Source organism: Festucalex cinctus, chromosome 6 (assembly GCF_051991245.1).
Source record: "Festucalex cinctus isolate MCC-2025b chromosome 6, RoL_Fcin_1.0, whole genome shotgun sequence".
Lineage (NCBI taxonomy): Eukaryota > Metazoa > Chordata > Actinopteri > Syngnathiformes > Syngnathidae > Festucalex > Festucalex cinctus.
In genome coordinates, this window is record NC_135416.1 from 4140132 (window position 1) to 4152995 (window position 12864).

General features: G+C 38.2%; 1 protein-coding gene across 2 annotated transcripts; it reads left to right on the forward strand.

Annotated features, from left to right (window-relative positions):
* The first annotated feature begins 677 nt into the window (after positions 1 to 677).
* On the forward strand, positions 678 to 12841 carry sh3d19 (SH3 domain containing 19). Of its 2 annotated transcripts, none has more exons than XM_077525366.1 (20): positions 678 to 854; positions 4628 to 4667; positions 4969 to 5009; positions 5083 to 5122; positions 5258 to 5372; positions 6326 to 6467; positions 6526 to 7389; positions 8140 to 8211; positions 8288 to 8400; positions 8463 to 8503; positions 8657 to 8819; positions 8905 to 8967; positions 9067 to 9133; positions 10051 to 10181; positions 10258 to 10319; positions 10502 to 10737; positions 11052 to 11092; positions 11848 to 12025; positions 12406 to 12491; positions 12566 to 12841. In XM_077525366.1, exons 1-20 carry the CDS (start codon positions 785 to 787, stop codon positions 12671 to 12673), a joined length of 2673 nt encoding a protein of 890 aa, XP_077381492.1. In that variant the 5' UTR covers positions 678 to 784; the 3' UTR covers positions 12674 to 12841. The 2 variants fall into 2 exon arrangements, with proteins under 2 accessions (XP_077381492.1, XP_077381494.1); XM_077525368.1 differs by having other exon boundaries at positions 6347 to 6467.
* The last annotated feature ends 23 nt before the right edge of the window (positions 12842 to 12864 follow it).

Below are 12864 nucleotides of genomic sequence, written 5' to 3' on the forward strand. Positions count from 1 at the left end.
AACAATAAAGTCGCTATATTATATAAAGATGATTTTTAGAATAAATTTAAAAATACAAAAAAAAGAAAATATATATATATATATATATTTAGGAATAGCTGTATCTAAGTAATGAATCAATTAAAATGGTTTGCACATAAAAGGTAAATAGAAATTAATGTATGCCTAAGACAGTAAACGTTTTAAAATAAGCTGGTCTCAAAGTTTAAATACAAATGTACTGGAAACTGTATTAAACACAACTAAAATGTAATATTTGGCAGTGATTCATTCACATAGCAGTGAAGGGAGCCCGAGTACAGTTAGTGTTACACGAACCTCTGGCATAGTACTACTGTATACGTATAACTACAACTACAATGATTATACAAAATTCTCAAAAGTGTATTAAACATGTAGCCTACATGTATGGGGCAGTTCTTTTACGGAGTTACCAAAGTAGAAGGCCAGTTGATGTATTGAAGTGGTTTTGTACAGTATGGTGTGGTATTATGATCAGATATTGTATGTTATGATTATGTGTAGCATACAGTAGCATTACAGTTACAGTAGGTATTTGAAAATGAACCGAAAAATATATCTCTAATCCAGTAGTCAGCCCTCATTTTAGTGGAGGGTGGGCTCCATGTTGATTCCCCTGCAGGGTCCCACCCACTCAAAGTGCTCCAGTCGGCAGGACCACATTGACCGTCGTGGACGCATCATTACATACACACTCTCAGGAGAACTTATCATCAAATACCGCCTTTTTTTATGACTTTATTGTTCTTTATTGCTTTAACTGATGATGGCTGAAATGAGGCATGGGGAAGAGGAGTGCGTTGAAATTCACCATTTCATCAACCAAACAACAGGTAGGTTTGCATGACAAATTTTTATTATTATAGTTATAACTCAAATTGACTGTAATAGTACAGACACACAATTGATGCCCTGAGATACATGATGTTGCTAGCCCGATATGGTGCCCGTGAACTCAAGTCATGATAATTAAGAATTCATAAAAAAAAAAAGAAAAAGTTTATCAGTTGAAGTTCACTGTCACAGTAAACATAAAACAAAGATATTTACTATGTGTATCTAAAAAAATATATGGCTTTGCCTTATGGAAAATCTACTTAGCTTAATGCTAACAAAAAATGTATACCGCCATTGACATGCTAACAGTTAGCCTTGAAAGATTTTGAACATAAATGGTGCAACACGTTCAAGTGATAACAAAACTATTCTTACCCTCTACAAGAAAGAAAAGAAACTTGAATTAAAGTATTTTTACAGAGGCACTCTCATTCTTCGTTGTTTGTGTCTGTATTACAAAGTGCTGGCGGGCAGCACAACAAATTGGATTGCGCAATTAAATCATGATGATCAAACTCTTTAATTGATTACATTGTATTTAATTATATTTTAAATATATATATACTATTTTGTGCTATTTTTCCTTATTCAAAAGAAGCCGGTACGGATTAATTGCATTTACATTCATTTCAGTGGGGAACGATGATTTGAGATACAAACGCTTTTAGTGTGGTCATGGAACAAATATACTCGTATCTCAACGTATTCCTGTATGTATATCAATCTGATTAATATTGTGAGTTTAATAAGGAGGCAAACAGATGGTTTGTTGTACAGCTGCTGTGCGCCTGTTGTGGTCCAAAGCATGTGTACAATGTCGGCATGTGTTGGAGTGGCACAGATACAGCTGTGATAGGGGGAAAAGTATTCCGCTGACTTCAGCGGCTTCACAGACCACGCTGGTGTCCACTCACACAAAAACATCATGACACACGGTTGGTTCACTTTTGTTTTTCGTAAGATACAGAAACAATGCAAATGGACCCAAGTCTGTCTAACCATGAGAAATGGTTGTTGTATTAGCCAGTTGATTTTTTAATTTTTATTTTTTTTTATTTTTGAGCCAAAAAAAAGCTAAACAGTATCTGGTTAAGTTTGGATCGTATTTATTTATTTATTTATTTATTTTGGGTAGGGGTGCAGAATGTAAACTTAAATTTTATTCATTACTTTTCATTTTTTTTTAATAATCCAGAGAAGATTTCTGAAATTGATTTTGCATTTCACTAAACTTTATTCAAATTTAAATGATTTACTGCATTATTGTTATAAAACTCTGAGAATTGTATCATTTATTAATTAATTAATTTTTACAAGGATACATGCACTTTCAGATTAAGACTTTGAGACTAAGATTTGTTTACCAGGTAGTTTTTATTAAATTCATATATATATATATATATATATATATATCCATCCATCCATTTTCTTGACCGCTTATTCCTCACAAGGGTCGCGGGGGCTGCTGGCGCCTATCTCAGCTGGCTCTGGGCAGTAGGCAGGGGACACCCTGGACTGGTTGCCAACCAATCGCAGGGCACACAGAGACGAACAACCATCCACACTCACACGCACACCTAGGGACAATTCGGAGCGCCCAATTAACCTGCCATGCATGTCTTTGGAATGTGGGAGGAGACCGGAGTACCCGGAGAAGACCCACGCGGGCACGGGGAGAACATGCAAACTCCACCCAGTAAGGTCCGAGCCTGGACTCGAACCGAAGACCTCAGAACTGGGAAGCAGACGTGCTAACCACTCGACTACCGTGCCGCCCCATATATATATATATATATATATATATATATATATATATATATATATATATATATATATATATATATATATATATATATATATATATATATATATATATATATATATATATATATATATATATATTTATTATTTTTTTAATAAGTCTTTTTTTTTTTTTTTTTTTCTCCCAGGTGCGCTTTTTTAACCGATGAAATTATTTCACTTTTCGTTTTTTTTGTTTTTTTTTTGCCACGTGTAATTCTTCTTTTATATATTGTATATATTTTTTAAAAGTATTTATTCATTTTTTGTTCAGTGACAAAATGACATTTCCCCCCTATATTTGGACAAATTATTTTCCAAAATACAAATCAAATTTTGAGAAAAACATTTTTGCAGGTGTAAGTCTGCCAAAATTTGGTCACATTTTCAAGGTGTGTTTTTCAGACTCCAAATTTGGAGGATGCAAATTTTTATTTTAGTTTTCCCTTGCAAAATTTCCAGGATTTTTAATGCAGTTTTATCTCTGTTATTGAATTTATACAGTATATTATATTAATTATAATAATTTTTCTTCATTCATTTTTTGCCAGGTGTTATTCTTCAAAAGATGTTTCTTTTTGTATACTTGTCCTTGACTTACAAGTGAAATGTTGTTATTATGAAACTTCCATTTGACGTTACACTTCCTTATCTTTTTCCATTTCGGCAAACAGTCGTGTGGCACGGGTTGACTTCCTGATTGACCGCATTCCACTTGATGTGACTGGTCCACGTCCAGCATGGCGACTTTTGTGTTTTTGTTTTTGCCACACGCGCACACGCTGGCTGACATTAACACATTCAGCCGTAGGTCGTCCACCGGAGAGGACTTAAGTTAGAAACACGCTCTTAATAGTGGACTTTACATGCTCCATATAGCTCATTAGCAGGTAAACCCACCGTAAGGTGCAAAGTGCGTGTGGAAGAAGCGCTTTCTTCAAGTATCAACCAGGAAGTGGCGGTGGCTTAAAACAAATCTGTCAGGCTAAAAACGAAAGGACGTTGGTGTCGTTGAGGAAGGTGAGTAAAAGCGATAAACAAGTTACAGACGTGACAGGTGCTTTTTATGTTGATTTCAACAGTGTATTCGTTTGACTAAAATGTCACACGAATGAGTGCTTTTATTTTGACATTTGTATTTTTTCTATTAATTTCGTAGTTGGTAATTAGGCACTTTTTGATGAGTAACTTGCTCGAAGAGGTTGTTTTTTTTTCCCTCTATACTGCTGGCATGACACTAAAGCCTTGTGATAAGAGTTTAATTCATTCATTGAGCACTTATAAGACACTTGAATCATCTTTTTCTAGTTTAAATGAATTGAAATGCCATTAATATGTCACCCCCCCCCCCCCCCCAAAAAAAAACAACAACAACAACAAAAAAAAAACCTAATGACAAAATGAAATCAAAAAAAAAAAAAAAACCATGGTTGTCACATTGGCCACATTTGATTTGATCCCACCGGATGGATGGATGGATGGATGGATGGATGGATGGATGGATGGATGGATGGATGGACGGATGGATGGACGGACGGATGGATGGACGGACGGACGGATGGATGGACGGACATAGGCTCCATCACTATTTTCACAGATGACGAGAAATTGGGAGGGTATTCCAATCATAACAGGATGACGAAGAATGATCAACGACATGAAACTGAACAGGAAGGCAGCCATTTTGTTTAAAGCAGCTATTTTGGGTGAAATCCAGGGCTTGTAATTTGAGCATTCATAAAAAATAGGTTACTAAGCTAAACACGTTATCATTCGAGTGAATACTTTGAATGTCTCGCATTCAGCCTTTCGCGTTCAATTGCATTGCTGATGTTTGATTGTAGCCAGCTTGTCACAGGATTACAAGTAGTGACGTCTTTACAGACAGAGCAATTACTTGAAATAGAGACGAGATTCCTTCCCAGCAACTCAGCATGACTGAAAATGGCTTCTCTGTTCATCTTCACAGATCATCTTGACGGAGGCAAAGCAAATCTATTGCACTGCAAGTAAGTTGTGATGACATGAGGCCTATCCTGGTCATATATTTACCTCCACCAAGAAAGATTTTTTTCTTTTTCTTTTTAATGCTTTTTCATTGGTTCGGGGTTTGTTTGTGTGCTGCTTTATGACTACAGTTGCTATGTATCGATCTTATTTTTAAGAACATTTTAACTCCGTTCTTGCAATATTTTATTTGATCTTATTTTACTTTCTTAAAAGCAGGATCTTTTATCAAGCCGTCTTTTTGGATGTGATTATTTAGATGTACTGTTATTAAATTGATCATATTTATTTCTTCATCATCAGCACAGGGCCTTCCTCTTCCATACAAGGTGCTGTTAAGCAAAGTAAGTTAATGCAAACTTGAATTATAAATTATAAATATAAATTGTAAATGATAATTTTTCTTATGATTCACAGCAAGGGCAAATTCTTTGAGTGACAACACAAAAGACCCGAGGTATTTAATTAAAAAGTCTTCAAATTCCTCTATTTGACAAATGCATGAGCTATTTCCCATATAGTTGATATTTTTTTCCCCCTCACTTATGCTTTGTGCATTTTGGCATCGGAATGGTGTGTTGTGTTTTTGTAGGCGACCGGAGATCACTGTCATTTGCGCGGAACCTCTAGATGACAACAACTGGTTCTCAGCATCGCCTGTGGTCTTTCCTTCCTCCACTCAATCCAGCTGGTCCGCAAGCATCCAGGTTTGGTCCAGCTTGGTTCTTTATAAACTTCCTCTGTGGAACACGCCAAATTTTGGTTGAATTCCAAATTGTGTGAGTTAAGAACCGGTTCACTTTAGAGGCATAATATTTCATCAATCTTTTTAGATCTTATTTTTGTTAATGTAACTAGCAAAACTAAGTACACATTAGTCAAAAAATAAAGACAAAATGTGGATTTTCTAAGATTTTAACATGGAAAATTAGGATTACTTGTCACTTGTTTTAAGACGAAGGAATTCATTTTGGAAAACAATACTTTACTATTACATAATATATAAAATAGAAAAGTTAGAGACATTTTTTGTGGCTCCTTTAAAATGGTGGCTCTAAGGCTTTTGTGTCATTTTTAAAGGCTAAATAATAAAATACATATTTTAAGACTTTAACTCATTCACTCACAGCCATTTTCACAAGCAAGCTCCTTCGCTCCTGGCTGTTCTGCTGGATTTTGACTGATTTTGCAAGGCCCACAGAATATTGTGTTCTTTTGGTATAAAAATAATGGATACTACAGAAATAACTATAAGAGTCTCTTCTTTCATCAGGAAAAAAAAAAGTATATTTGTATCTGTTTCCGTTTTGCAGCAATAAGCATTAGCGCATAGCTAAGTTTCAATCAATAATTAAATTCCTGGTGAAAACCTTGTCAAAAAGAGCTTGTTGCAACATGGCCCTGGCTGATATCTTATATTCCCCTGCCCCCTGCTGGCCATTTTTTTGTAATAACTCCCATTGCGTTAAGCCGCCTCATCATGTCAGATGCTGCATCAAAGCCTTCTGTATGCTCTTGCATAAAAAAAGAACAACAAATGTATGTTATACTCTAGTCACGTGAAAGTAGTGCGACTTCGGCACTGTTGATTCCATGGTATTCAAAAATAACACGAAGTTTAGAAACCGTCTTGCTAAAGTTTCTATTCTCCACAACTCAGCCCCCACCGTCCTATGACCAGGTGATTCAAGAAAAGAGCCGAGAGGAGCACATTGTTCGGCCCACTGCGGCCCCCCGACGTTGTTCTCCCACCACCACTACCTGCTCCACGCAGACCGACCCCGTCAGGGAAAAATCAGCCGGTAAAACTATTGGAAAATGTCTTTATCTCGTTCCTTTCTGAGTGTGATTCTTCGTTAGGTAAAAAGCCGCAAAAACCACCAAGATCATCCTTACCCAGACCCGAACGTTCTTCTGAAAGTGGTCCACGCACGTCAGAAAGACGGGACTCAGGAGATAGGTGCACCAGATCGGTCACCGTCCACTGGGAGACGCCACCGCAACCTGACGCAACCCTTAGCGCGACGACTTCTTCTGTTTCTGCCTTACAACCCAGACCTGTCCCACTTCCTCGCATAAAATCCAGAAAACAGACCGAAGATAACGTTCAAACATTGGTTAAACTTGAAGATGATGAGGTCCCCACAGATGCAGCAGACATTTCCTCGAATGAGTATCTGAAGGAGCTGCTGGAGGTCTTTAGTCCGAACGGAGACCAAGCAAATCAGGAGGAACAAGTTCATGGCGAGATGAACAGTCAGCGAAACATCCAGGCCCGGATCCAGGCCTTCGAGAGCCAGCTCGCTCCTGAGCACGAACGTGCGTCCGAAGCGATCAGACCGCAACCTCTTCCCAGAAAGCCCGTGAAGCCGCCACCGGTGTCCGCTAAACCTCCAGTGGCTGCCAGATCGCTGTCGGTCCAGGACAGTCAAAATGTGTCAAGCCAAGATCAGACACCGGTTTTCAAACCTCAGCCGCCCGAGAAACTCGCCGGGAAGCCCATGCGAGAGGAATTGGAGAGCTTGCTCACAAAGGGCGGACCCCCACACCGCTCGCGTCCGGCGGTGTTAACCAGGGCCTACAGCATCCATGGCGAGGAACCACCTTTGCCGCCAAGACCGCCGGTGAAACCGCCCAAGGAACCACTGAAGCCCAACCTCAACATCAACAACCACAACTCTACCGCTGTTCTCAGAGATGACGAATACGATGAAACTCCAGCAAGTAAGTCGAATTTGATTTTGAATTGGGTGAAGTTACAAATTTGGGGAATTTTTGTTTGTTAGGTTAAAAGTTTGGGATATTTGGCTTTTGGGTGAAATTTCAGGGTGAACCTATAATGCAGTGACATAAATTTAATAGTTTCCAAACTTGCCTAACTGTTCCAAGTTTTGACATTGTGTGACAAAGACAACACTTAAAGATTGAAAAGTTCAAAAAGTCCAAAGTTTCGGAGCATTGCGAGACTTCTGGGATGATCTCAGATGAAAGTGGCCACGGACCTTAGAGTGTATCATCAGTTGATTGTAACACTGGAAACGTCCAAATTAGCATAAAAGTCTTTGGACATGCATGGATCAAACACTTGTTATGAGTTTTGTCTTTCTGCCAGTGTTAAATGATTCTAATAAAGTTAAGCACAACCTTTATGACATTTTACTGAATTAATCCAATTCAACTGCACTCTGAGAAAAAGGATCACAAAATAATTCAATCGAGCCTCGAAGCTTGAGTTATGAAAGTAGCTAATTTAGTATAGCATTACAACCAGCATTACCTACCAACCAAAACTATATATAAAAGCATTGTATTACGCAAACAAACCAACATGAATCCAACAAAAATATTCCCCATAGTTTTAATCCTAAGTTTAGCACAACAAGCAGGGACAGTGCTATCAAAACTGGATAAAGATGCTAACTGCTTAGCAGTAGTGATTAAAACAAGTCTTTATTGATTTATATATTATCTCAGCTCCCCCTCCTGTCAAGGCGAGACCAACTATAACAAGAAGGCCCACCACTATCAGAGTCCCCAGCCAAGTCGGTGAGCACCACCTAGCTAAAATACGACGCATGCTAACAAAGCGCTATGGAACATAACAGCTGGTATCTCCAATCAGCCACTGAGAATCTGCAGGGCAATCCTCCTCCACTTCCCGCTCGGAATCCAGTCGGCTCCCTCGACACGACAGCCGTCCCCAAGCAAAAGTCCTTACCCAGCGTCCCAACACAGGTAAGGATTTAATGGGAGCTTCTGAACTTGTGTTTTCAAAAACCTTTCATGTTTCTCTGCAGGGCTTATTAAGAGACAAGCGGGTTCCATCACTGCCAAATCAGTGAGTAAAAGCAAAAATTTCATAAAAAAAAATAAATAATTACATTTAGCAATTAAGACATTCACTGCCATAGACGGCTATAGACGTCAAAGATTCATTTTTTTCCTGGACTGGCATTGAATGAGTTAGTGACATCTTTTTGTTATACTTTAGGCGAGAAAGCATAAGAAAACCGCTCCCGCCACGCCCACCTCCTCCAGGCAAACCTGGTCCGGGACGACCGCCGCCACCCAAGTTGCAGTCTGCCAAGCCCGCCAAAGGGTTCCTCCTGCCTCCCAGACCTGTCCAGGGCCATCGTCTCTATGACAAATACTCCGTGAGGAAAACCCCCAAAGCATGTCCGTTTTCCTGTAACTGTGTTTACAATAACCCACATCTTTGTGCGTGTATCCTTCCACTAGCTTCCACGCGGAACCGCCGCCCCAGACTTTAACGAGAGCCACACAGAAGAACCGTCAGTTCAGGTGAGCTGAGCTTTTTGCATAATATGTGGTAAAATGTCAGTGGAGTCTGTGTCACTGAGGTTTATGCTCATGCTAAGATCTTTGGTGGTGTTTGTGCAGGTTGCAGGTCCCGCTGGCAAGCAAGAAAAAGGACTAAACGTTCAAGCCTTACATGACTTCACTCCAGGTAACAATTTCATCGTCTGATAACATAGTAGCACGTTATTTGCTGCCTTAGATAATTGAGCATCGAGGAAGCCGTTTTGTAACTAAACCCTTAGATACAGTTGGCTTAGTATCCCTTAGCATGGGTACTAGTTGAAAAAAAAAAAAACACCTGCGGGAAGCCGAACAGCTGAAAAGAAGTTACGCATTCCATTTTTATTTTTGTATTTATCGTATTTGCATCATTTCTTTTTCAGTTTTTGTTTTTTTTAAACCCAATTTCACAATATATTTCAAATTCAGGAAAAAAAAATACTAAAAAAACAATTTTAAGACAAAACAGCAATAAATTTGGTTTTTGGATGTTTTTCAGAAAAAAATAATGTTGAATTGAATCATGTAACCGAAACACAAAGAAAAAAATTGAAAGAATCAAAATAAACCGTATTATGCTATTTTCTTTTCTTTTTTTTATTTTACAATTTAAAAAAAATTAAAATAATTAGCCGAAAAAAATTGCATCAGATCATATATCGTGTTTATATATATTTTTTCTTTTTAGCTGGAACATGCAAAATATTTTATTGTCCTTTGGAGACAAAAATGTTGCTTTTAACCATATATATCAAATAATTTGAAAAAAATTATGAACATTTCTGTTAGGAAAAATACTTCTGTAACCATGTATCTCTCTCTTTTTTTTCTTTCTTCTTTTTAGCAGTAGCTTTTTTTTGGGGGGGGGGGGATATTGCATTAAAATAGTTAGCTGACACGTATATATTTTTGGGGGGTTAAATACTACAAAGGAGTTTTGAAACCTGGCTTAGCAGATTGCTCGTTAACGACTCAGACATAAGGAGGCCTGTGCTTTATTAAAAACGTGGGTAAATGTTATTTGAATGCATAATTTCATAGAAAGTATTGTTTTTGTTACGTCAGAGGGTCCTGGAGAGCTGGGCTTGAACGCCGGCGACATCATCAAGATGGTGGAGCGCGTGGATAGTGAATGGTACAGAGGCACTTGCAGAGGATCCACTGGTTACTTCCCAGTTAGCTTTGTTAAAGTGCTGGTAAGTGATAGTACTCATCTTATACTGTCATTTTTGTCATACAAATGCGTTATCGTTGTGCTCATTCTCCAATAAGTCGGACGCACCACCAAAAGTTGTTCCTGAGAAGAAACCAAAGCCACTTTCTGCTAAAGTCACGTAAGTTTTCTTTTTTGCAATGAAATGTTTGAACACCCTCACATCCATTTTTGATCTATATTTTTTTTATACAGTAACTTTAGCTTGTTGCATGCCGTGTATACTCCGTCAATGCAAAGCTGTTCCAAATGCTAGTAAATCTAAGCTGGCCACAAAGTTTCAAATGTCTGATTTTCGTGAAGTGGTCCCAGATGCGTGGCCCGCTATGATTTTGAGGGCGAGGGCGGCGAGGAGTTATCGTTCGCGGAGGGCGACGTGATCCGGCTGCAGGCCTACGTGAGCGACGAGTGGGCCCACGGGCAGCTGGGCGCCGCTTCTGGAAATTTCCCTCTCAGTTTTGTGGAAGTGGTCGAAGATCTGCCGCCACCGCCCACTGGGCAGTCGAGTCGGATTAATGCCAACAGGGTCGCGTTGCCGGGTAAGAAGTAATGCACCACGAAATAAATACACAGTGTGTCACTGTTTGACCTTTCTTTAAGATTTGGAGTTTATATTCAATACAGAACCAAGATTTCACTACGTTTGTATCGAAAAAAGTGTGAAAAAGATTTTCAACTTTTTGAAACAGTTGTTAAGCCATTGAGCTCCACAATCTATTTTTGTGTTTTGTTTTTTTTTTTATACATTTTTTTTATTTTTAGGGATCCCATATTTCAAATCAATTATTGTTTAGTCATTCACAGCTTCGCTGTTATGTGACTTTGAATTCTGTTTCATTTTTTTTTTCCATAGGCATGGCCAATAATCAGCCAGAAGCGGTCAAACTTGCTCAGGTAGGAAACATTTATTTTTACACTAGTGTCTTGTACAAGTGGCCCAATTTACAGGTTTTTTGAAGTAGTTTTTTTTTTTTTTTTGTCTTGACATGCGAGTGCAAACTTGAGATAGAAGTGCTGCATGTCAGCAGTACACGCATCTCACTTTAGCATCTTGGCAAATAGTGAACAATTTATCAAAACAAGGCTTCAAGCTCTGCCAGTTAATGTTTACTTAAGCATTAATAAAAGTAAATTGCATTTTGTATATTTAAATCAACCAAGCCATGTTGCCTGAATGAAGCTAGAATGACCCACAAGCTTATAATGGAAAATCTCACATGCTTATGACTAGCATTGAGGGATTTTTTAACACAAATGCATGTACACAAATAACTTGTACGATACTCACTGGCATACATTCTTTATCTTCTCTGAAAAATGACAATTATTATTAGAGCAACTTACAAAGTAGTAGCAGAAGTCTATTCTTTGTTTATATCTGCATGATTGTATTATACACTACTGCCTCCTGGTGGCCAAAGCAGGTACACCAGAAGGAGCAACACACTGGAATAGATTGCAGCATAATTAACTCTGGATGCACAAATGTTGAAAAGTTTCTTTACATTAAGGACGCTATTATTACCTTTTATAAAGTACAATATAGTTATTTTTCATTACTAAATAAACATGTTTTTTTGTGGGAGGCTGGAGTGGATTCATATTATAGACGGGTGTAAAACTGTGTCATGTTGCCGCACCTCCCTCAGTCCTCGGTGGAGTGGGCGCTGGCTCGACACGACTTTGACGGCAAGGCGGCGGACGAGCTGTCCTTCAAGCGTGGCGACCGCATCCTCATCACCAGGCACATCGACGACGAGTGGAGCTGCGGAAGACTCAACGGCAAAGAAGGAATCTTTCCAAAGGCTTTTGTGGATAGTCGCACCGGTATGACGTCCATGTGACTCTCTTCTTTAGGGGACAAAAAAGTATTTATATACATAAAAAAAAAAATTTTTTTTTTTAGCTCAATATAAACTAAATTTGGAGATACATGGGTTAATAATACTTAAGCAATATGTTTAAAAAAAAAAAAAAAAAAAAAAAAACTTTCAAGAGAACTGTAGAAATTGACAAACTAATTGCTTAGCTTAATATTTTTACCAAAAATATAAACATGTTAGAGATGTATGACTATGAAAAAAATGATTAAATGCTATTTTTTTCCCCCTTTCTTTTTTAACAATGTTTTTCTCGATTTCAGATATAATTGTAGCCTACTTGTGTGGATTTCATGATTTTAAAACATTTTTTTTTTTTATGAGTAGGTCAAAAGTTGCTGGAAGGTGGTGGAATGAAGGGAAGAGCCATGTACGACTTCACTTCAGACTGTGATGAGGAGCTCTCTTTGCAGGTCCAGTATCTTTTTAAAATTGTACTTTGAAGCATCCACATCATCCTGACATGGTCCAATTGGTTCCGTTGCAGGTTGGGGACGTCATCACTGACTTGGAGTCCATGGACGACGAATGGTTCCTGGGTGACTTGAGGGGCAAACGGGCCCTAGTGCCTAAAAACTACATTCAAGTGCTCTGATGTACTGACAAACTATCGTACTTGTTGTAAAATGCAGTATTTGACATCGAATAGTTTTTGCTGCATGACATTCATGATTGATGATTACTAATTATGTAATAAAATTTTAGTAGTCAATACTTTTTGGCAAGAAAAAGCCAGTATGTCCGATTTTTTTTTTTTTTTTTTTTAAAGAAATAAAAACGTGCTTT